At 42.8% G+C, this 23,611-nt stretch overlaps 1 protein-coding gene across 1 annotated transcript in view; it reads right to left on the bottom strand.

Moving 5' to 3' along the window:
• LOC135554332 (ubiquitin carboxyl-terminal hydrolase 43-like) overlaps window positions 1–23,611 on the bottom strand; it is a 98,105-nt gene that overhangs the window by 55,286 nt on the left and 19,208 nt on the right. Inside the window, exon 3 of the mRNA XM_064986579.1 lies at window positions 4,508–4,611. Within this exon, the coding sequence (XP_064842651.1) occupies window positions 4,508–4,611 (104 nt within the window). The remainder of the gene's footprint in view (window positions 1–4,507; window positions 4,612–23,611) is intronic.

Below are 23,611 nucleotides of genomic sequence, written 5' to 3'. Positions count from 1 at the left end.
ACAGCATAGCTACCACAGAATTCTGCAGCGATACACCATCCCATCTGGTTTGCGCTTAGTGGGACTATCATTTGTTTTTCAACAGGACAATGACCAAACACACCTTCAGGCTGTGTAAGGGCTATTTGACCAAGAAAGTGAGTGATGGAGTGCTACATCAGATGACCTGGCCTCCACAATCACCCGACCTCAACCCAATTGAGATGGTTTGGGATGAGTTGGACCACAGAGCGAAGGAAAAACAGACAACGAGTACTCAGCATATGTGGGAACTCCTTCAAGACTGTTGGAAAAGCATTCAAGGTGAAGCTGGTTGAGAGAATGCCAAGAGTGTGCCAAGCTGCCATCAAGGCAAAGGGTGGCTTCTTTGAAGAATCTCAAATATAAAGTCTATTTTGATTTGTGTAACACTTTTTTGGTTACTACAAGATTCCATATGTGTTATTTCATAGTTTTGATGTCTTCACTATTATTCTAGAAAATAGTTTAAAAAATAAAGAAAACCTTTGAATGAGTAGGTGTGTCCAAACTTTTGACTGGTACTGTATTTTTTTTACTTTCTCATTGTTGGACAGTAAAAAGCACCAGGATATCAGCGTGATATCAGGATATCAAGTGATTATCATTTTGAAAATCGGTTCCCAAGTATTCCCACGCATAACAGAGAGACGCGTGATCGTATACAAATATAAGCAAGGTTTGAAATTGTGATTTTGTAGTCAAATATATCTGTTTGGGCTTCTTGTGGTCAATTTGCAGTCTACATATTATTTGTAATTATGGTCTGGCCCCCGACCACCCTCTGCCTTACAAAATATCAAGGTATCAAGGTAATAAGACTTATGAGCACACTGTCCTATTGCAGGGAAGTGATGTTTTTTGTTTGAAAAACATCGGCCAGCGGCAGAATCTAGTTGATGATCCCTGGTCTAAAGATTGGCTGTTAATTCTTCTCAGTGAGCCTGCAGCCTCACCTGCTACTTGAAGATGTGTGCTTTTGTCAAAACACTTCATCTCTGGGTTCAAAAGGTCATGGCCCCTTTAGAGATTGTTGATATGTAAAGCATCATTCAGCAGGTGATCCTGAGCATCCAGACAAAACAAAGGAATTACCTTGAGTCACAGTAATAATCTTAAAAAGGCTCAAAGCCCTATTTATTCAATCCTCCTGCAGAAATATAAATAAATTAAGTGGTGAGACAAAACAAAGGTCACCCAGTCAAAATGATTCAAACAAAGAGAGGCGAGAAGCTCAGAGAGTGGTGGGTTTTCATGCCGCTGTAAAAAGGCTGGGCTTCCAGTGAAACTACTGTACACCACGTCCATAATCTGACATGCTCTGCTGCCTGCCGTTTGGCTTCACTCTAATGAGCAGCGCTTGACAGATACCACAGAGATTTTCACTGCATATTACCCATGCTAGGCTGTGAGTCATGCTGTGGGATGAGAACAAAACTAGCTATATCAAAGCTTTACCTTCAAGAACTGGGCAATGCATGATTTGGTCTGAGTCTACAGAGTTGTAGAGAAATAATAGGTTCAAAATCAATACTTCCAGAGTTAGAGTAGGCACTTCACTTTTGCGGAGACATCACCGTCAAACAGAGAGAATTGTAATAATGGTACTGTACAGTCAATTGAACGGCACCAACGTGAAGAACGACAAATCAAATCCGCATCAAAAACTTAGGAGACAAAAAGCCTGTCAGTATATATGAAGCGTGTTCGTACACAGACTAAGTCTTGTCAAGTATAATGGGCCTGGTGATTGTATAGTGACAAACAGACCCATTACAGTGATAATACTCTGGCCTGTCAGTTGGCCTTGAGATTATATTACATACTGTAGTGTTACACCCAGGACTCAAATGCTGGAGGGCAATGAGAGAGGGACAGAGGAACAGTTAACAAATCAAAGATAGGGACTCCAAAGGCTGTTCCTAAAGCAAATAGCACAACAAACATCATGTCACTAATAGTATTATATTAGTTACTAGGATGACAAATATTTAATCATGTAAAATACATCTAGTATTTTAACATTTAAAACACCACAGACAGGATGAGGATATTTATATTCGAAACAGGACACTTCTCTGACCACGGGGACTCTGAATCCCACTTTCACACATTATTCTAAAAAAGCTTTGACAGTAGCTTTTCAGTCTTTACACTTTCACACCCAGGCCTCAATCCTCATCTCAGGTAATGATGCTGTTGCCTTAGTAAGTGATTTGGACTGGCCTAAGGGACAAAATCAGATGGTTATGGAAAGATATGGCTATGGAATATTCCTTGAGAGAAATGTCTATATAGTCCAAAGCTCTTTTCCACTGAACTAAAGCCATGCTGTAGCTCTGAAATGTAAAGTTATGCTGTTTTTGAAGTTATACTGCATGTTTTATGGTTTGCTAGTAATCAGTGATCATCAGTCAAGTGTTGGATTCCAGTCTGAATCCTCCTGGTTGAGTCTGGCACAGTGTTTGAGTGGGTGAGCTAGCTATGGCTCCCGAGCTAGCTATGGCTGCTTCCTGTCTAGACACGCCCATTTCCCGGGTGTCAAAGCAGAAACATTCATCAGTGGGTAGCAATTAAGGGATGCGCTCTGGCAGATGTTTTAACGGCATAACACCAAGCTGCCGATTTTTCAAGGAATTAGCAGATGGAGGAAACAAAAAAAGCAGGAAATTACAAAGTAAATGGAAACTTCCAGAGTGGCAAAACACGACAGAGTTAAAAGGTCCAAATATACATCTGTTCTATTGTGCAGTTGTTTGCATAATTCCTTGTCAATATAGTACGACATTAGTCAAGGTTACCCAGAGAAGAGTACAGCTAATGTAAAATTGGGGGCTTGACAGAGATTTACAGATACACTTGGCAGTTGGATGCAGAACTCTCATTGGCGCCTCTGTGAGAGGAGTGGACAGCCAAATCATGATGAAGGTACTGCAACAGCTCCACTACCTTCAGCAGCTCCAGTGATCTCCCGACCACAGCTGTGAGATGCATCTGTTTCATAGAAAAACTTAGGAAGCTTTATCTCCAAGATTAAATGAACACTTGTGAAGCTTCAGAGGCTCTGTGTTCAAAGCTGCTGTAGCAGGCACTGAGGGGCTCTGAACATGGATTGAAAGGAATGTTAAAAGGAATAAAACTGTGAAAACTCAATCAGGTTCATCAATCACAGCTTCAAAGGAAAGGTACTAGAGCAAAGATTGTATATGTTTATTCAATATGTAGGTAATCTATGCCTATTTGATTTGTACAGTTGTCGTTTTTCACTTGACCTCAAACAAGAACCAACCACCCCACTCATTTTACTCAGGACCATAAAAGCACTTGAAGGGGTCCCTAGTTACCTAGGAAACATAAAGGTTAGGTGGAGGGGCAGTCTTTTTTACTGCACTCTGTGCATGGGCCTTGTCAGTATTGATGCTCCAGCTAGGCTCAGTAATTACTGGAATGTCTGCAGTGATTTAATGAGGTTACACTTCCTGCTGCTAATACATATAATACATATGTATATATATAATACATATAATACATATAATACACAACCTCTACACACTTAGAGTTATAATGACATCTCCATTTCACATGGTGTATCTGATAATTACAATTTAATCCAATCAATGAGAACTGGATCGATGAGTCATCGGTAATCGAATGTGATGTGGGAAAAAAGCCTCCATACCTAACTCTGCATTGGTTGTACAATAATTGTAAAGAACTCATAGGAGAGGTGCAAAACCCAATAGACCAAGTTACAGGCAGTGTGACCGATGGACTAACAGCTTATACCAAGACAAGCATGAAACTGATTTCCACACAAATGACCATAATTGCATTGAACTTTATAACATATGGTTCATAATTAAAGGAAATGTATTAAAAAAAGAATGGGTAGCAAACTTTTACCCAATATGTTTTTGTTTAGCCAATCAACAAAGTTTTTCTAAATCTCAATTAATCTCTCAACAACAGACTCCCTCGCAACCTCATCCAGGTGCACTGACAGGAATAGAACGGGTTAGACAAAAACACAACTTGCTCCAAATGGAAATAAATAACTAAAGCTGTCACATTTTGACACTTTTTAATTATTTATTATTTTCTAGCATTATCATCTAAGGAGCAGGTTGAGCCATGACAAAGATTTCACAATGAACAAAGGAAAGAAAAGTAACTCTTCTGTTTTACATTCAAGACACTGAATCGGAGGGAAATTGTTGACTGACACAAATATGAGAGACAATTCCCTGTACAGTAATTTGTTTATTTTTCACCTGTCCTTCAAGGTGCAAGGCAGCAGTTTTTACATTAGGACAAGTCCATGACTTTCCACATTAAGTGCCAGGGATTCAGTCAACTGTCTTCTACACAGCTCAGCTCAGATGCCATCAATGCTTGCAGGACTAATGTGCAGATAGTAATAGGACAATTCTCTAGCATTGCATTGAGAATACAGTATGCTATGGGCAGACCTGGCAAACTGGAAACTCACTTGTATTGTGCCTGGAAGTGTTCCTGTACAAAGCTGTGGCGTGCCCCGGGCTGCTGCGAGTGGGGAGGCTCAGTGACCATCGCCTCCTCTGATATACCAGGGCCCTGGAATAGAGAGTGGACAAACAGAAACACATCATTGTAACATCTACAATCGCTATAAAAAAAAACACCAGATTCAACTAAATCCACTGCTATTCGGATGACACCCAGATTTACATCCACACCAAACCCACCTCTCACCTCTTTCCCTCATCTCTGATCAACTGTCTCCAGGGCATCAAAAACTGGATGACACCTAATCTACTCAAACTCAACAGCAATAAAACGGAGGTCATGCTGGTGGCTGTCAAAGTTCTCCTCAAGAAAGTGGGTGACCTCGTGATGTCCACTGATGGTTGCACCGTCTGCTCATTATCTGAGGTCTGAAATCTGGGTGTCATCCTGGACCACTCACTCCTTCGAGCCCCACATCAAGTCCCCCACCAAATCTAGCTTCTTTCACCTCCGTAACATTTATTTTTATTTAACCATCCCCAAAACAAGACTGTGCACCATCGTGGACCGGGCTTTCAGCGCTGCTGCCCCCCCAAACCGTGGAACTCTCTCCCAGCCACCCAAAACTCTGGGGGCATTGCTACTAGCTACTAGCGTTAGCACAACGACATGCTAGCTGTTCCCATAGATTTCCAGTCATCGAGCTAACACCTATCCATTTAAAAGTGCATCTTGGCAGAAATATCTACTTATTTTTTGCATCAGTGGAAACAATTTAGCAGCAGTGGCCAATTAATATAGGGGTTAACTCTGGACTGAGGAGAGGAACAGATCAGCATAAAATATATTAAATTAATATCTGTCTCGTTAGAACATTGTGAAATGTTGTTCAGCAGTCTTTTTTTCTATTATTTCAAAGGCAGTGGAAAGTATTGACGTGAACGTAACCCGCTTGGGGGACCTCTCTCTTTATTCTTTAATCCACTCACCTAACTGGCATTGGAAAAGATAAAAGAGGAGGAAGAAGCGATAAAACTAACAGACTGATCACTGAAACCATGTAAGGTAAAAAAAAAACAAGCTGATCTGGGACGGCACACAACAAGGACATAGCACAGCTATGTGATAATGAATGAAATGAATTGAAAACTGTCCCCGTCAGCGCTGATTTAACTGAACTAATCCACCTAGCCCTAGCTGCACCACCAACAACAATAGCAGCAACAACAGCAGCCATGGTCTTTGCTCCTCCTTTATCGTCACTTCTGACGATGTCTCTAGCACTTTCTATTGGTGGTTTGTGTCCAGTGTGACTCTGTGGAGTAATAATTACTACAGATACTGTAATGGCACACCATCGATGCAGTGTAGTCATTTGAAACCAATGTAATGTCAAATCTGAATCATTCTCTCACTATGGTATCAGGGTCATGGTTGCACCATTTCATAAAGCCATGTTGTCTTGTGACAGGAGGACCAGGAGAAGATGTGTGGTTATGATGGATATTTTGGTACAGCAATGGTAAAAACGAAACAAAGAGTACCATACCATGGCACTGAGACAGGATGGATGACTGAGAAAAAGAGAGGTAATACTGTATAGTGTCATTAGGGGCATTCATTAGGCTTAATTACCCCTCTCATTTCCGGGGATAAAAAAAAATATGTTTTATTGTCATATACACCAGATAGGTACTGTGAAATGTGTTGTTTTGTGTTGTTTTACAGGGTCAGTCATAGTAATACAATCACCTGTGCTCCCTCTCCGGCCTCTAGGTCACCAGGCTGCTCGTTTATGGCGCACACCTGTCACCAGTGTTATGCGCATTTGTGCATAATGACACTCACCTGGACTCCATCACCTCCTTGATTACCTGCCCTTTATATGTCATTCCTTTTGTTTTTTCCCCCCAGTCGTCATTGTTTATGTTTCATGTCGGTGTGCTGTTTGTGTTTCTTGTTGTGTTTATTTATTAAACTTATTCACTCCCTGAACTTGCTTCCCGACTCTCAACGTACATCGTTACAAGTACGGCGCACCTGAAGCAAATTAGGCCTAAGTGCCTTGCTCAAAGGCACATCAACAGATTTTTCACCTTGTCGGTTCAGGTATTCAAACCAGCAACCTTTCGGTTACTCGTTCAACACTCGAACGGCCATCCCTTCATGAATGTCTTTGACAGAAATCATGGTAAATCAATTTAACAGCAAATAACAAAACGATTTTGCTTGCTTGATTACCGATTATTACTGTAACTGAGCTCTCACAATCTCTCTTCGAAGACGTGTGAAACTTCAACATGCCTCTGCACTACAGTCAATATCAACTGCACAATATGTGCTCACTGACAACGTCAGTTATGAAAGTGACAAAGTAGAACCTTTTCCTTACTGTCTATTTCCTGATTTATACAGTTACGGTTACAGTCACCGTCTGATTATGCATCAAAGTTGAGGTAAGAGGACACAGTTAAGCCTTTATTCCTACAAAACAAGCACATTGTTGGATAACAATGGTTATAAATAAAAAATAAAGGGAGCATTATGCGCCAAAGATATGAAAATATTCAAGTGCAAAGCAAAGAGAATTTGAGCTGCCATTTGCCTTCAGGCATTCAGGATTTAGTGACATGACAACAGCAACATGATGCACTTCAGATGCATAGTGGAGATATTTAATGGTACAAAGTTGTACATTATGGAGTGAATATATGACTACAATACAGCCCGTGTGTGTGTGTGTGTGTGTGTGTGTGTGTGTGTGTGTGTGTGTGTGTGTGTGTGTGTGTGTTTGCGTGCATATGTGTAGCTCCCAAACTGACACAGCTTTGACCTTGAAGGTGACAGTTGTAACAAAAAACATTTGATGTATCTGGATTCTTTTAAATTGAAAATAAACATTTATACTTTCAACATTCAGCACCTGAACAAAGCCACTGGATGTACACGTTGAACTATGATAACAAATCTCTGACTCACCTTTTCTTATCAAGTGTGGTTGACTTGGAAAAGGCCAAGCTAAAACCACATTTCCGTGTTAGCACATTATTACTGAAGTTACTAGAGCGCTGTACCTAGATGCCAGGCACTTGAAAATGCATTAAGTCATCATATCATTTTAGCCCTCATTTGACAGGCTCATGGAGGCTGTCAGAGCATTATTGCTCGCTAAGTCTCTGAGGTGTGTTAACTCTCTCTGTTGACTCTTTCTCCACCACACCACGTCTCCTGTCCTGATCCCATACTGACTGCCACTGTTCCCAGGCAGCCAGCTCAACCATGACCCGTCTTACAAATGGAGCTGAAAGGAGGTTTTGAATTTCGGTTGTGGAAAAAAGTGTAGTGTAGTGCTCAGGAGGAGAGTTCCTTTAACTAACCAATGCCAACGAGTCTTTTCTTCCAAGTCCACTTCAGCTTAGCACAGTCCAGAATGTGACCGAAGCATGACCTTCCCTTCTTGCACGGGGCTTCAATAGGCACATACAATCACAAATGTTGCCTCTTCTCTCATTTCCCTCTCACTTTAGTGAGTTCCTCTATGGTTTTAGCTCTCTCCATCACACTCTACCCCACTCAGTCACTCCCTCATCATTCTCTCATAGCATTCTCTCTTTTCCCCTCCCTGTGTGTTACGGTAATGCTCTGCTGAGCCTTCTGTTATTGGTCAAGGGGTAACAGGTCTATAGAGCAGGCATTGAGAGCAGAGCGAGAGAGGTTATGAGGTCTGCTCTCCTGAGGCCTATGCTCCTACAGAACATATAGCTAGCTGAATTCATGCCTTACTAACACTCTCTGGCCTCCTCAGCAGCAGAGTTGACTGGAGCTGGAGAGATAGTACATTCCAGAGTTATCTTTATGCAGAGATAACAACACAGCGTTCCGAGACCAATGAGCCCAGCCTAGACACGGTCTTATCACCTCATTAAATTCCCTGGTGAGCCTGGCCAAGTCATCAGACTGCGAAGCGGCAGCAGCATGTTAGCAGCAACCGCTAGTATGGCTGGGACGATACCAGTATCGCAATCTGTTTTCAATGGCAAAAATGTCAAACCTGCTGTATGTAAAATAATGTGTGCTATAGTTTGGAAAGTAAATAAATGTGACTCTGGATGACAACATAATGTTTGTTTCCAACATTAGGGCTGTTTTCCTAAAGAAGTTAAATGTTTCCTTGTCACTAATGAATATCACGATACTAGTATCGTCCCGGCCCTGTTAAAGACGTGAGCACAGTGAGAAACTGAGGCACACAGACATATGATTCAGTAAGGCAGAAGTCATCTAAACTGATCAGGCTAGATAATGATTCCCATTTAATTAACTAAAACTGCTACTGTGCTCAAAGTAATATATATATATATTTATTTATTTATATACCGTTAAACTTCAATTAATAGCCCGGGTATTTATTTGCTTGAATCACTGAACACAACCGGCGCTTATCAGAGACAGGTGTCTATTTCCTTAATGCACACAGCTTTTTCTCAATACAATTTTGAAAAGACTACAAAACTGTTTAATGTGAACTGTATGACCAGTATAAACATTATAATAACAAGTCCATCGCAGATCAGACTTGCAAAGACTAGGCTGCCTTTGGCGTTGCCAACGTTTTCGCGCTTCAGCACCATTCTCTCCCTCGTTGCGCCTTGTATCCCCCGTAGTTGAGCCAACCATGTCAAACCACACTGTCGTCTCATCCTTGGAAATTATGTTGCTCTCCTCTATCTTCTTTTGCACAATCTTTACATTTCTCACTGAAGTTCACTCATAAACAACTCATTTAGACCCAGCGTTTATTGGAAAAAGGCTGATGTGTGTGTGGATGCCAGGCTATTAAAAGGGACAGGCGGCTATTTGAGACTGCGTTTAATTTAAGTTTATGGAATGTGGAAAACTACAGTATGCACCTTGAGAGGTCTCATATACTTGAATGTCCTGTCTAACATTGATATGCTATCTTGGAAATCAGTTGTCAGAAAAAGGTCAAGCTCAAACCTGATAGAAAGGCCAGTAAAATGGGTTAGGCAGAAAAAGGTGGAAAGTAGATATTTTGAGTCAACATGGAAAGCCTGATTTTAGGACAAAACGTATTCCTTCTGAAAATATAGTCATTTAGTGGTAATGCTATGGTAGTGTAGCCTACAGTAATGTATCTGCTGGGACAAATTTCTGTAGCTCACTGTATGTTTAAACACACACACACACACACATGCCCGGACATTAACACAAACACTCAAAAAGGCAACAGACTGATGTCCAAGATGGGAACATAATGTACTCTAATGTGTGTCCTTGATAAACGCTTTATCAAATGACTCCTCTTGTCATGGACACAAAGAGAAACAGCAAGTTGTCAAAAAGCCTGTGTTCATGTCTGCTGCTTCTTCTAGGCCATCAACTCTGTGACACAAAAAAGTAGTATGTCTGTGAAGGATGGCGCTTTAGTGTTCTGCTATTGGTGAACATGGAGATGAACACATTTTCAAAAGGGAGATTCAGATTAAATTAAAATGACTTGAGCTCTTTCCAACAGTTCTAAGATGAGGTGGCTGTGGTTGAGTGGTTTCACTGACAGAGCAGAGCCCTGTAATGGAGAGGAAAGGCCAACTGATGAGGGAACATTTCATTAGAAGCAGAGTGGACAAATAATGATTTATTACTAAACGTGTATAAATTGCTTCATCAGCAAAGGCTTGGATTGCTTGCTTGCCGCAGGCAACTTAGTCATGTTTATTTGACTTTGCCCTGGTTTTCTTATTAACAGCAATACTGTGTAAACAAACTAACAGATGTTTCATTTGTTCAATTTACTGCTTGATAGGGGTGGCATCACAACAACCTCAAGCACTTTAGCTTCTAAATTGAGTAAAATAAGCTGAATTTAATTTTGTCAGCAAATATTGCCATTAAAAGCAACTACCCACTGGGCACAGATGTCACAGGGATACGTTGTCAGATCACATGATCATTTAATTGGCTGATTACAATGTAATGTACAATGAAAGTTGTCCTTTCAAACAGTCCCTTCTAAAAAAAGTACTCTGCAATATATATTTACAGTATAATACCACACTTTACAAAGTGAATGATTATTGTGAAGGGGCGCATGACTGGGCACAGAGGACATTGACGAAGTCTGAAAAGAGAACACGAAGTCTGAAAAGAGAGCCACTGTCAATTTAATGAACAAAACAGAACTCGTCATGTAGTAGTAACGTACGACCACTAATACCCGAGATATGGTAAATTGTCAAATTGTCAACCTTGCTTAATCCAAAAGTCTCAATGCCAGGAGAGGCGTGTGCCGATACCCCGGGAGTAAGAAGAACATTAAAACTGATTGATTTCTAAAATTGATTAAAAATGATTTCTAGAATTTAGATAAATGACAAAGATACAATTGCGAGCAACTGAGTAGAAGGACTAGAGCCTAGTTGCTAGCGCAGCACTGTCAACGAGGGAGACAGAGTTAATCTATTGTTATTCCTGAGCTGACTGACCAGAGAAAAATACTGCAGCATTGTTATCAGCTAGCGACGGTGGCTCAAAGGGGTCATTTTCTGTAACCACCAAAGCATACTAGACAGTTTTGACAGCAATTTAAGTCCATGTCCAGACTTTGGTAAGTGTAAAATTGAAGGATAAGATCGAGATAATAAGCACTACAGTGCAAACAAACTCCCTGCTCTTACGACACTCCACCACGCTTGAGGCCATTCACTTCACACAGTAAACACAATTCTCCAGTTGAGATGCCATTAAAAATGGATTTGGCACTGGTAGCACTGAGAACCACAGTGATTCACTTCTGAAAGATTTACCCAGAGTCAACTCTCCATAGAGTGTAATGACAAGACAGACTGATAACGGGACTTTATTTCATTGTGGTGCTGACTGAGAGCCTGAAATCACACACATTAACAGAATGGACTGTCCTCTAGTGAGGTCTTAAATAATTAACCCAAATGTCACCCATAGTGATTCATACCAGTGTTCAGGAACCTGGGCACTTTCACTCCACCGCAGAGGAATTCCGGCAAATATCCTGCGCAGATCACCTGCCTCGTCCTGATGGGCTTTCAGGGATGGAGCGTAAAGGGGAACGAGGTTTCCCAGTAATGGTTCTGCCGTGAATAATTGAAGCATCCATGAAAACACAGAGATGGACATGTGCTTCTGGAAGGAGCAGAGCACTAGGGGAGAATGATTGAGAACAGGGGCTGCAACAGCAGAGCTCTAACCTCTCCAGTAGAGCTAAACACACAGACAGTGAAAGAGAGAGAGAGTGCACTACACAGCGCTGACATGCACAGCGTTAATGAATAATGGACGTCTCCCTCTGAGAAACCTCCTACCATGTCCCTCTCTAAAAATAGCCTCTTCTTTAGTCAAGGTGGACAGGTGTAGCAGCACTACTGTCAGAGCCCCAACTCATAGGGAATCACTCTTTGTGGGAGCATCGTTATGGACATGCTAAGTGGGAATGCTCTGCTGAACAGGGTGAGGCTGACCTCAGTATGTAGTAGGTGGTAGTGGCCTGCTAGATGATGTATGTGTCTGGTCATGTCTGGTTAGTGGGAATATGTTAGAAAGCAGACCTGTCCAGAGGCAGAATTCTGGCCTTGGTATCCTTCTGTGAGTTCACAAAGGGTATCAGCTACAATTACCCCTGGGATTTCAAGACTGGTTATACACGACATGACCAAAAGTATGTGGACACCTGCTCTTCGAACATCTCATTCCAAAATCATGGACATTAATATGGAGTTGGTCCTTCCTTTGCTGCTACAACAACCTCCACTCTTCTGGAAAGGTTTTCCACTAGATGTTGGAACATTGCTGGGGGGACTTGCTTACATTCAGCCACAAGAGCTTTAGTGAGGTCAGGAACTGATGTTGGGCTATTAAGCCTGGCTCGCAGTCTGCATTCCAATTCACCCCAAAGGTGTTCGATGGAGTTGAGGTCAGGGCGCTATGCAGGCCAGTCAAACTCTTCCATACCGATCTTGACAAACCATTTCTGTATGTACCTCGCTTTGTGCATGAGGGCATTGTCATGCTGAAACAGGAAAGGGCCTTTCCCAAACTGTTGCCACAAAGTTGGAAGCACTGAATCATCTCGAATGTCATTGTATGCTGTAGCGTTAAGATTTCCCTTCACAGTAACTAAGGCACCTTGCCCGAACCATGAAAAACAGCCCCAGACTACTATTCCTCATCCACCAAACTTTACAGTTGGCACTATGCATTCAGGCAGGTAGTGTTCTCCTCGCATCCGCCAAACCCAGATTCGTCCGTCAGGACTGCCTGAGGTGAAGCGTGATTCATCACTCCAGGGAATGCGTTTCCAGTGTTCCAGAGTCCAATTGTGGCGAGCTTTACACCACTCCAGCCAATGCTTGACATTGCGCATGGTGATCTTACATGCTGACGACACCTCTCGCATCGCTTGCGTGAGCGCTGCAAAATAAATTTAAACATACATGTTATTCAATTATTGCACCCACAATGCTTGCGCGCGCCAACGAGCGTCTGCGTTGCCAGGGGCTAAAATATAAGTCAATTCTATTTGTGACGCTGATCGCGCTGCAAGTCCTGCCTTTCCCATCTCCTCATTGGTTTATAGAAGCAGATACCCACATGCCATCTCCTCATTGGTTATACCCACGTGGGTGACTGAAAGTCGAACAGAGTTCGGTGGTGGTAATACACCACCACCGCCATATAAGTCCAAAGAAGAAAAGGCCTGGAAGGAGGAGAGATGACTAGAAACGATTCGGTTGACCGTTTTATGTGTAGATTAATTGTGGGAGTAGAGGACCTTGTGCATTTCAGGGAAAATAACAACTATATCCCAGGACATATTAGATAGCAACAGCAAGCTAGCTAAATTGCCTTAAATGTTTAATGCTTTTAGACCTGTCCCCAAAGTAATATAATTGGTACAGAGTTTGTTTTGAAATTTTAACCTGCGTGTCGTGATCGCGTTTGGTGTGGGGGGAACAAAATCGATTTGCACACGATGGCATACACGCGGGTTAGGCTTGTGTGCGGCTGCTTGGTCATGGAAATCCATTTCATTAAGCTCCCAACTAACAGTTTGTGTGCTGATGTTGCTTCCAGAGGGAGTTTGGAACTCGATAGACGATTTTACGCTCTTCAGCACTCGGCGGTCCCGTTCTGTGAGCTTGTGTGGCCTACCACTTTGCGGCTGAGCCATTGTTGCTTCTAGACGCTTCCACTTCACAATAACAGCACTTACAGTTGACCGGGGCAACTCTGGCAGGACAGGACTTTTACGAACTGACTTGTTGAAAAGGTGGCATCCTATTAAGGTGCTGCGTTGTGGGTCACTGAGCTCTTCAGTAAGGCCATTCTACTGCCAATGTTTGTCAATGGAGATTGCTTGCATGGATATGTGCTCAATTTTATATACCTGTCAGCAACAGATGTGTCTGCAATAGCTGAATACACTAATTTGAAGGGGTGTCCACATACTTTCGTATATATAGTGTACCATGATTTCTGGTTTGTTTCTGATGACAGCTGCCCACATGAAGAAAATACTATAGTATACTATGGAACTACATTATAAACTGGGGGGTTCGAGCCCTGAATACTGATTGGCTGACAGCCGTGGTTTATCAGACCGTATACCACGGGTATGACAAATCATGTCTTTTTACTGCTCTAATTACTTTGGTAAACAGTTTATAATAGCAATAAGGCACCTCGGGGGGTTGTGGTATATGGTCAATATACCACGGCTAAGGGCTGTATCCAGGCACTCCGCTTTGTGTCGTGCAGGAGACACCTGAAACCCCACCTCTTCAAGGAATACGACGCCAGGACAGCGGAGTCAATCACCACCTTCCGGAGACACCTGAAACCCCACCTCTTTAAGGAATACCTAGGATAGGATAAAGTAATCCTTCTCACCCCCCCCCCCCTTAAATGATTTAGATGCACTATTGTAAAGTGGCTGTTCCACTGGATGTCAGAAGGTGAATTCACCAATTTGTAAGTCGCTCTGGATAAGAGCGTCTGCTAAATTACTTAAATGTAATGTAATGTGCATAAAAACAGCCCTTTGCCGTTATATTGACCATATACCACACCCCCTCGGGCCTTATTGCTGAAGTATTCACTATTCACTCAGTGTTTTTGCTGACTTTACTGTAGTACTCACTAAATCTGCAAAAACACTACAGTGAACACTGTAGTATTTACAGTGAACTATAATGTAAATACTGTAATAAAAATGTGTTTTTGCAGATTGTAGTATACTGTAGTATTTACTATAGTGTTTCTGTGGACTGTAACATACTGTAGTATGTACTATAGTGTTTTTGTTTTATTATCTTCGATACATAGAAGTGGAGGCTTTCTCCTTGAGGAAACCTATTGGAGATATACTAAAAGAGAACATTTTCCATAACCTGTAGGTAGTAAGGACTAGGGTCTGAATAGAGTTCAGAGCTTCGGCTCCTTCTTATAACCTGTAAGGAACACAATATATGATATATACTTGCATGTTAGTTTCTCACATATGGGTGGCACAAATTGGGATACGGGGAGGGGAATGGGTAGGGTATATGCCAATTATATGCAAATTAAATACTGTGGTATTTACTACCGTTAAAAAAATGTACACCACAATCCAGATAGAATTATTACAGTACCCTTAAAGGACATGCCATTGACAGTTAAGTTAAATTGTTTGCCTTGAATCTTTTGATATGTCATTCTCAGAAGTGCGGATCCTGAGCCTCCCGAGTGGCGTAGCGGTCTAAGGCACTACAACGCAGTGCTGAGGCACCACTACAGCCTCGGGTTTGATCCCAGGTTATGTCACAGCCTGGGGCGGCGCACAATTGGACCAGCATCGTCCGGGTTAGGGGAGAGTTTGTCCGGACGGAATTTCCTTGTCTCATCGTGGTCTAGCAACTCCTTGTGGCAGGCCGTGCACCTACAAGCTGACTTCAGTCGTCAGTTGAACAGTGTTTCCTCTGACACATTGTTGCGGCTGGCTTCCGGTTTAAGCGAGCAGTGTGTCAAGAAGCAGTGTGTTCTGGCTGGGTCGTGTTTCGGGGGGTGCATGGCTCTCGACATTCACCTCTCCCGAGACCGTAGGGGAGTTGCAGCGATGAGAGAAGATCGTAACTACCAGTTGGATAACAAGAAATTGGGGGGTAAAATATTTATTTAATAAAGAAGTGCGGAACCTGGCTACATACAACGTACTAAATCTATAATCTTCTATGTAGTCATACATTTAGCTTTTTTTGCAATTGTTATTGTTGTTATTTTTTAAGTTGAACAAAAGTCTCAACTTATATTACTAAATGTACGCAATATCAATGGTAAAGTATGTCAACTCAATGTTCAGCAAAGGCTGACATATAATAATGTAAAATGGAGATCTCACATTCAAGCACTTCCATGAAGCTATAACCAAGGATGTTGACATCCTTGATATAAGTGAATCAGCATTAAGAGTCTATGGCTCTTCATACAGGCAGGCTGTTGGCACAACAGATCATAATCTGCTCTAGCTGTATGCCCCAGACACACCATTAGTTTGTCCGTTTCACTAAGCCAGTCAGATGGGTGGGCTAGTTATTAAATCCCAAAGTCTGGAGGTCAGAAATTCACAGAAGGGGATTCATAACTGTGAAGAAAAGGCAGCAGAGGATTCTGTGAAAGGGAATTTTGTTATTTTACATAAGAATGAAGGAAAGGATAAAATGATTAGCGGTTTGAGAGACAGAGGGACATAGTCCTGGAGGGGGTAATGATATAAGAGGAGAGGAGTGTAGAAGGAGTGTAGAAGCCCTCAATGCACGGACACTTCTCTGTATAGTTCTTCAGTTGGAGAATACAGCTAGTGACAGGAGGGTAGCTAAAGTGGTAGCGAGACCTCTGACAATGATTCTACAACAGTATATGAGATATCAGCAGAGTGGGTTCAGGCGCAGTGGTTTGAGGTGAATGGCGATATAACACATGATTAGTTATAATGCATCAACTCAACCGACCCTAGCCAACCGACCCTAGCCAACCGACCCTAGTCAACCAACCCTAGCCAACCGACCCTAGCCAACCGACCCTAGCCAACCGACCCTAGCCAACCGACCCTAGCCAACCGACCCTAGCCAACCGACCCTAGCCAACCGACCCTCGCCAACCGACCCTAGCCAACCGACCCTAGCCAACCAACTCCTTCTCAAAATCCTTGCTAGCATGCCAACTTTCCTCATTGGAGAGGGATTTCCAGACAGCAACCTGCAGGTCTGCACTGAGGTCCACTTCCTTTCCTTTTAGTGGAAATAATAGCCAGGCAGTAGCTAGAGGTCAGCAGGGGATGATGATGTGACTCAGTCCGGGTCTCTCTGACCTCATGTCAGTCGTTCCTAGTGGGCTACTCTCTCAGAGCATTTGACAGATTTTCAACCATGGCAAAACTCCCTGGTGGAGCACAATTTTTGGCATCCTGTAACATTCTCTCACATAGTGTATGAGGTCATCTCCACAATGCTACAGTCATTGGTAACCTATATTAGATATCATTCTATAGAGCAGACTCGCTGGACCTCCACAGTAAAAAGTATAATGACAGTAAAACATTACAGCCCAGTGGAGAGAATCATCCTCCACCAATGCTGAGTGGATCTGCTCTGCCGCTCCGCTGCTTGTTTTATATGGAAATACCATCAAGTCTGGAACAAAAAGAGGGAGGAAACACAGCACTTTTTGGAAGTACCTTTGCGAGCCAAGAAAATACTTGGAGCTACTATTCAAGAAAAATGCTCATAACACATTTTTGGGTGGATGATTATGACTTTGTGAAATTATTCATTAGTGTCTCATAAGCCGATTGGTTTTTAGGAGGCATCAGCGGAGGCAGAGGAGGAAATTAATTCATATAAAGACAGGGAGGTGGGTCTCCTGAGCTGATGGGGTTTATTACTGTGCTGCTGACACACTGTGGTGACAGGCAGGAGACAACACCCACAGATGGGGATGTAATGACAGGAGCAAAAGTCAAGAAAGGCTAGTAACTATTTATATAGACCACCTCTGTGTAATAACTTTGGAATATACTTACAGAAACATGTACAGTATGTCTATCAAGAATGTTTACAGCGAATGTATAAGGTGTTATAAATGGTTTACAAAACATGTTACCCCATTCAAAAGAACTTATCAAAGACATCCAAATAAAGTGAAATGAAGTCAAACGGTCATGAAAATCTGCTGCCAACTAGCCTGTATAATTATGAGCCCTTTTACAGGTAGACTTGGAGAAGGCATTCCACACAGAAGTGGTGGCTCAGCGACAGTGCAGTGCAGTATATAGAAATGTCCTTAACCGCTCCTTAAACCTTGAGTGATACATTGGGGTGTCTGAGGCAGCTTAATTGTGTCTGTGCCAGTGAAAGCAACCCCGGCAGACTGCAGATAAATTAAAAAAGGTCATTTTTCAAGAACAGTGCTCCTGGCAAAGGGAGGGACGCTCTCAAATTAAACCTCCATGAGAAGTCAACAATAATTCACACACACACCCACACCCCACACACACACACACACACACACACACACACACACACACACACACACACACACACACACACACACACACACATTGTCTTGCTCTGTGGGGAAGCCGATACAGAACATGAGCCCAGTATGTATCAGCCAATCAACACTAATCTGGGTTAGAGGTCAAAGGAGTACACAAACACAGAGCGGTCACATTGGGACCCTTTCCTCCAAGCTGCTTTTCCAGCTGGGTGGCTCCGAGTCACAGGAAGCCATTCTGTTCTACAGAGCAGACAAAATCAAAGTTGGGGAGAGGAAACACTCAAAGGCACAATAGGCCTGCACCCTGCCCTCTCTGACTGGAAAACAGCAACCACACATGGCACGTTGTGACGGTCGGTGCTACTGTAAGTGATGTTGTTGTAGTCAGGTATTGGTGGTTGGCTTAGTCAGTGCACTCTCTGTAAATCACAACAGATCTTTATGAAGAGACAGTGAAGAGAAGAGAGGAGGATGCCTTAAAAGGTTCTGAGGATAGTGTTTCTGACCTTGGTGACCTTGATACTGATCGTTGTGATGACTGTGCTCAGCATGGTTGAGGAACCAGTGCAGGACATGAGTCATTTGACCCTGCATGGGAATGTCCTCTGTTGTTGGGTGTCTTTGGTAGCTCGCCTTCAGTGCTATCTCTTTTCCTGGCTTGCATCATGAGTACCACTAATCATAATCCTCTTTGACCCAAGATTGAACCCTGAACACTGTTCCTCTTCTCTCTACTCACACACCTCCCCTCTGCTTCTCTGTGGGCACAGATACAGTAGATTCCCAAGGCCCTCTGGTGAATATCCCATTCCCTAAAGTGAATGGCTCGGACCAGCCCAGAGTGTTTGCTGTGACAGCACTAACTGCATTACATTCACAGTCCCTTATTCATGTTCCAACGCTGTAGGAGGGCTGAGGGTTCACTGAGAGCAAAAGTCCTTACTGTACCCAAACTGCTCCTTGTTCTGGATAAGTAAACACATTTGTAAATCAGATACAAATAATTGAAATATCAACAAACATGGCAACAGTTGCTTGACTATACTGACTCGGCAACATTGCTGAGGTTTGCTTATCTGTCAGTCTGTCACTACCCATTAAGGCTTCCCCACCCACAGCCACACTGTTGTACAGAGCCCAACACAACCCTGTCTCACCTCTCCCTCGCTTCACTAGCAGTGCTCAACAAGCATCTCTTTCTTCCACCGGCTTACAAAGGGCCGCATTCATGATACAGAGAGAGAGCTTCACACCAGCACTGTTTCCTAAGTGATAAACGGTCAACAAACTCAATGCCAGTTCCATGGTGTGACCACAGTGCGTGTGTATTTGTGTGTGTGTGTGTGTGCCTGCGTGTGTGTGTATTCTTTTTAAGGAACTCAGTCGAGCTTATAACTTACTCTAGATAATAGTAACAGTAGAATGCATAAGGTGCCATTTCGGAATTGTGTGTAGTGCATCAGCAGTTTTCCTCTTGTCATGTCAGTCATTGCAGACCTTAGAGAGCTATTTATAACTTGTCAGAAATGTCCAGATCAACCAGCCCATGTGAGCTAATGTTTTTTTAGCTAGGTTGTTAGCCTGTTGATTTTGTTGTAATGTTTGAGTCACTCAGATATAACATGAACACACATGAGACATGGCAAAACGTGTTCAATTGCTGGAAATTAGCTTTTAAACTGCAAAATGGTCTTTCAGCCAATAAGAGGGAGGTGAAAAGTTTGTGTCGTGGACAGTACTTGTGCCCATAGAGGGGAGGCGAGACATGTTCCCCAATGACGTAAGGGGGGCCAGAATGAAAGTTTGGGAACCACTGACTTGAGCTTGGAGGCTCAGGGGTGGGGGAACTCCCACTGTTCATCTGGGTCTCCTGTGCTGCTTATGGTAACTGAACGCGTGCTGAAAAACAATTCATTCAGCCCCTGGGTTAGCAGAGCTCCCTCCCTGGGCTCGGTGGTGACATGAGAGGACTTATAAACCCTCCATCTTCCCTGTGACCTGGGCTTATCCACTGGCACGGCAATAGCTCCAGTAGGGTGGCAGAGCTGCAGCCTGCCACAGCACAGCAACAAACACAACACAACAAACCCTTAAACTCCTCTGAACTCCCTCTTTCAAGCCCCTTCTCCCAGACCTCAACAAGGGTTTGACTATTTGTGATGTGAGAAGGATAAACACAGTTAGATGTGATAGATGTCTGAGCAGTGCTAAAATAAGAAGACCTCTCTTCATGGAGTCAGTCACCTGAGAGAGCCATTAAAAGCCTTCTCCCCTGAGGAGAGCTCCTTTGTGGGTGGCTAGCTGATACTACTGTAGATTCTTCGAGGGCTCTAAAAAGACCAATAAAGGGAAGAGTGAGTACGGTAAGTAGCAGACTTTGAGCCAGGGGAGGAGGGAGGGGGCACAGTGAGAATAGCAGTATAAAGACCAATAAAGGGAAGAGTGAGTATGGTAAGTAGCAGACTTTGAGCCAGGGCAGGAGGGAGGGGGCACAAGGAGAATAGCAGTATAAAGACCAATAAAGGGAAGAGTGAGTATGGTAAGTAGCAGACTTTGAGCCAGGGGAGGAGGGAGGGGGCACAGTGAGAATAGCAGTAAAAAGACCAATAAAGGGAAGAGTGAGTATGGTAAGTAGCAGACTTTGAGCCAGGGGAGGAGGGAGGGGGCACAGTGAGAATAGCAGTAAAAAGACCAATAAAGGGAAGAGAGAGTATGGTAAGTAGCAGACTTTGAGCCAGGGGAGGAGGGAGGGGGCACAGTGAGAATAGCTCTAAAAAGACCAATAAAGGGAAGAGTGAGTATGGTAAGTAGCAGACTTTGAGCCAGGGGAGGAGGGAGGGGGCACAGTGAGAATAGCAGTAAAAAGACCAATAAAGGGAAGAGTGAGTATGGTAAGTAGCAGACTTTGAGCCAGGGGAGGAGGGAGGGGGCACAGTGAGAATAGCAGTAAAAAGACCAATAAAGGGAAGAGTGAGTATGGTAAGTAGCAGACTTTGAGCCAGGGGAGGAGGGAGGGGGCACAGTGAGAATAGCAGTAAAAAGACCAATAAAGGGAAGAGTGAGTATGGTAAGTAGCAGACTTTGAGCCAGGGGAGGAGGGAGGGGGCACAGTGAGAATAGCAGTAAAAAGACCAATAAAGGGAAGAGTGAGTATGGTAAGTAGCAGACTTTGAGCCAGGGGAGGAGGGAGGGGGCACAGTGAGAATAGCAGTAAAAAGACCAATAAAGGGAAGAGTGAGTATGGTAAGTAGCAGACTTTGAGCCAGGGGAGGAGGGAGGGGGCACAGTGAGAATAGCAGTATAAAGACCAATAAAGGGAAGGGTGAGTATGGTAAGTAGCAGACTTTGAGCCAGGGTAGGAGGGAGGGGGCACAGTGAGAATAGCAGTAAAAAGACCAATAAAGGGAAGAGTGAGTATGGTAAGTAGAAGACTTTGAGCCAGGGGAGGAGGGAGGGGGCACAGTGAGAATAGCTCTAAAAAGACCAATAAAGGGAAGAGTGAGTATGGTAAGTAGCAGACTTTGAGCCAGGGGAGGAGGGAGGGGGCACAGTGAGAATAGCAGTAAAAAGACCAATAAAGGGAAGAGTGAGTATGGTAAGTAGCAGACTTTGAGCCAGGGGAGGAGGGAGGGGGCACAGTGAGAATAGCAGTAAAAAGACCAATAAAGGGAAGAGTGAGTATGGTAAGTAGCAGACTTTGAGGAGAAGGGGGGGACACAGTGAGAATAGCAGTATAAAGACCAATAAAGGGAAGAGTGAGTATGGTAAGTAGCAGACTTTGAGGAGAAGGGGGAGGGAGGGGGCACAGTGAGAATAGCAGTATAAAGACCAATAAAGGGAAGAGTGAGTACGGTAAGTAGCAGACTTTGAGGAGAAGGGGGGGACACAGTGAGAATAGCAGGATGAATCCCGTTAGTAGGTAGTGTACTGTATGAGCCATGGGATTATTTCCTTGGCTCTAGTCTATCAGGCCGCATGTTTCCATACTGATAAAAAAATGAAATCCATGACAACGCGGTGCTCAGTCCATTCATAGGTGGCTGGGAGAGGGACTGGCTAAACATAAGAGATGACTGTCATAAGAGATGTTCTGCTCTGGACAGAGAACACACAGTGCTTGTCTGTGTGTATGTGTGTTTAAAAAAATGAATTCACCTTCATTTAACCAGGTAAGCTAGTTGAGAACAAGTTCTCATTTACAACTGCGACCTGGCCAAGATAAAGCAAAGCAGTGCGACACAAACAACAACACATAGTTACACATGGAATAAACAGGTGTATAGTCAATAACACAATAGAAAGAAAAGAAAGAAAGTCTATATACAGTGTGTGTGTGTGTGTGTATGTGTGTGTGTGTGTGTGTGTGTGTGTGTGTGTGTGTGTGTGTGTGTGTGTGTGTGTGTGTGTGTGTGTGTGTGTGTATACATGTCATTTATTGATATAGAGTTCATTCTGATAGACAGTATTCTTTTGAAAAAATAATTACAAGATTGTAGGAGGGCTTTTTCTACCTATAGAAAGGTTTTCAAGAAGAATACTTAATTCAGTCAGGAGAGAGGAGAGCCTCACTACAAGCACAACCCTGACACCAGCTGAACTCCCACTACATGTTAGTCGACAGTCGTATACCTTTGTTGGCATACCCCATATCATTAGAGAACATGTAGCATTAGCTTAGTACAAATTGAGATGCAGCTGCATGAGAGGTGATGTCTGTCCATCGATTAGTCAGTCATGTATTTCAGGCTTAATGACTCAGTTGACTGTCATTATTAATAGCTTTGGCATTAATCAGGACATGCTAATGTGATTTCCAGGGCAGGTTAATAATGACTTCCACAGATCTAATTGAGGTCAATATGAAGCATGATTCCTATTCCTGTCAGTATAAAGCCAACACAGAGACAAGCAATGAGCCTCTGGAAGGGGTTGTCTTTACTCAACAGCCAGAGCAGAATGCATACTGAAGCCATGACAAAACCCATGTATTTACAATGAAAGATGTCATATGTTATTATTCAAATGAAAACAAAACTACTGGATTAGTCGTTAATTTCTTCATTCTCTCTGGTAACGAAAACAAATATTTGAAATATGTCTCCAAATGCAACATATTATTTACTAGAAATCCAATACTTAATCAAATCTCTAGAATTAGTCAATAACAAAAAAACACTGCATTATCACAACTCTTGTCACAGGTTTGTACAACTGTAAACCCGGGCCTATATTTTATTTGAGGTACTTTAACTTTTGAAAGTCAATTCGTGATTGTATTTTTTTTAGCTTTTAATGTTATTTTGTGAGACAATATACGTGTAGTGATGTCTTATGTTTCATTGTTCTTGTATTGTAATTTGAAATTGAATAATAAATAAAAAATATATATACAGACGTGCTCAAATGTGTTGGTACCACTCCACAAAAAATGAAGAATGCACAATGTTCTCTGAAATAACTTGAAACTGGCCAAAGTAATTGGAATCCACCACAGTTCATTCCATACTTAATAGAAATCAGA

The sequence above is a fragment of the Oncorhynchus masou genome, chromosome 14 (assembly GCF_036934945.1).
Source record: "Oncorhynchus masou masou isolate Uvic2021 chromosome 14, UVic_Omas_1.1, whole genome shotgun sequence".
NCBI classification, from domain to species: Eukaryota; Metazoa; Chordata; class Actinopteri; order Salmoniformes; family Salmonidae; genus Oncorhynchus; species Oncorhynchus masou.
Note: the sequence above shows the minus strand (reverse complement) of the source record. Positions and strands in the feature narration are given on the sequence as shown.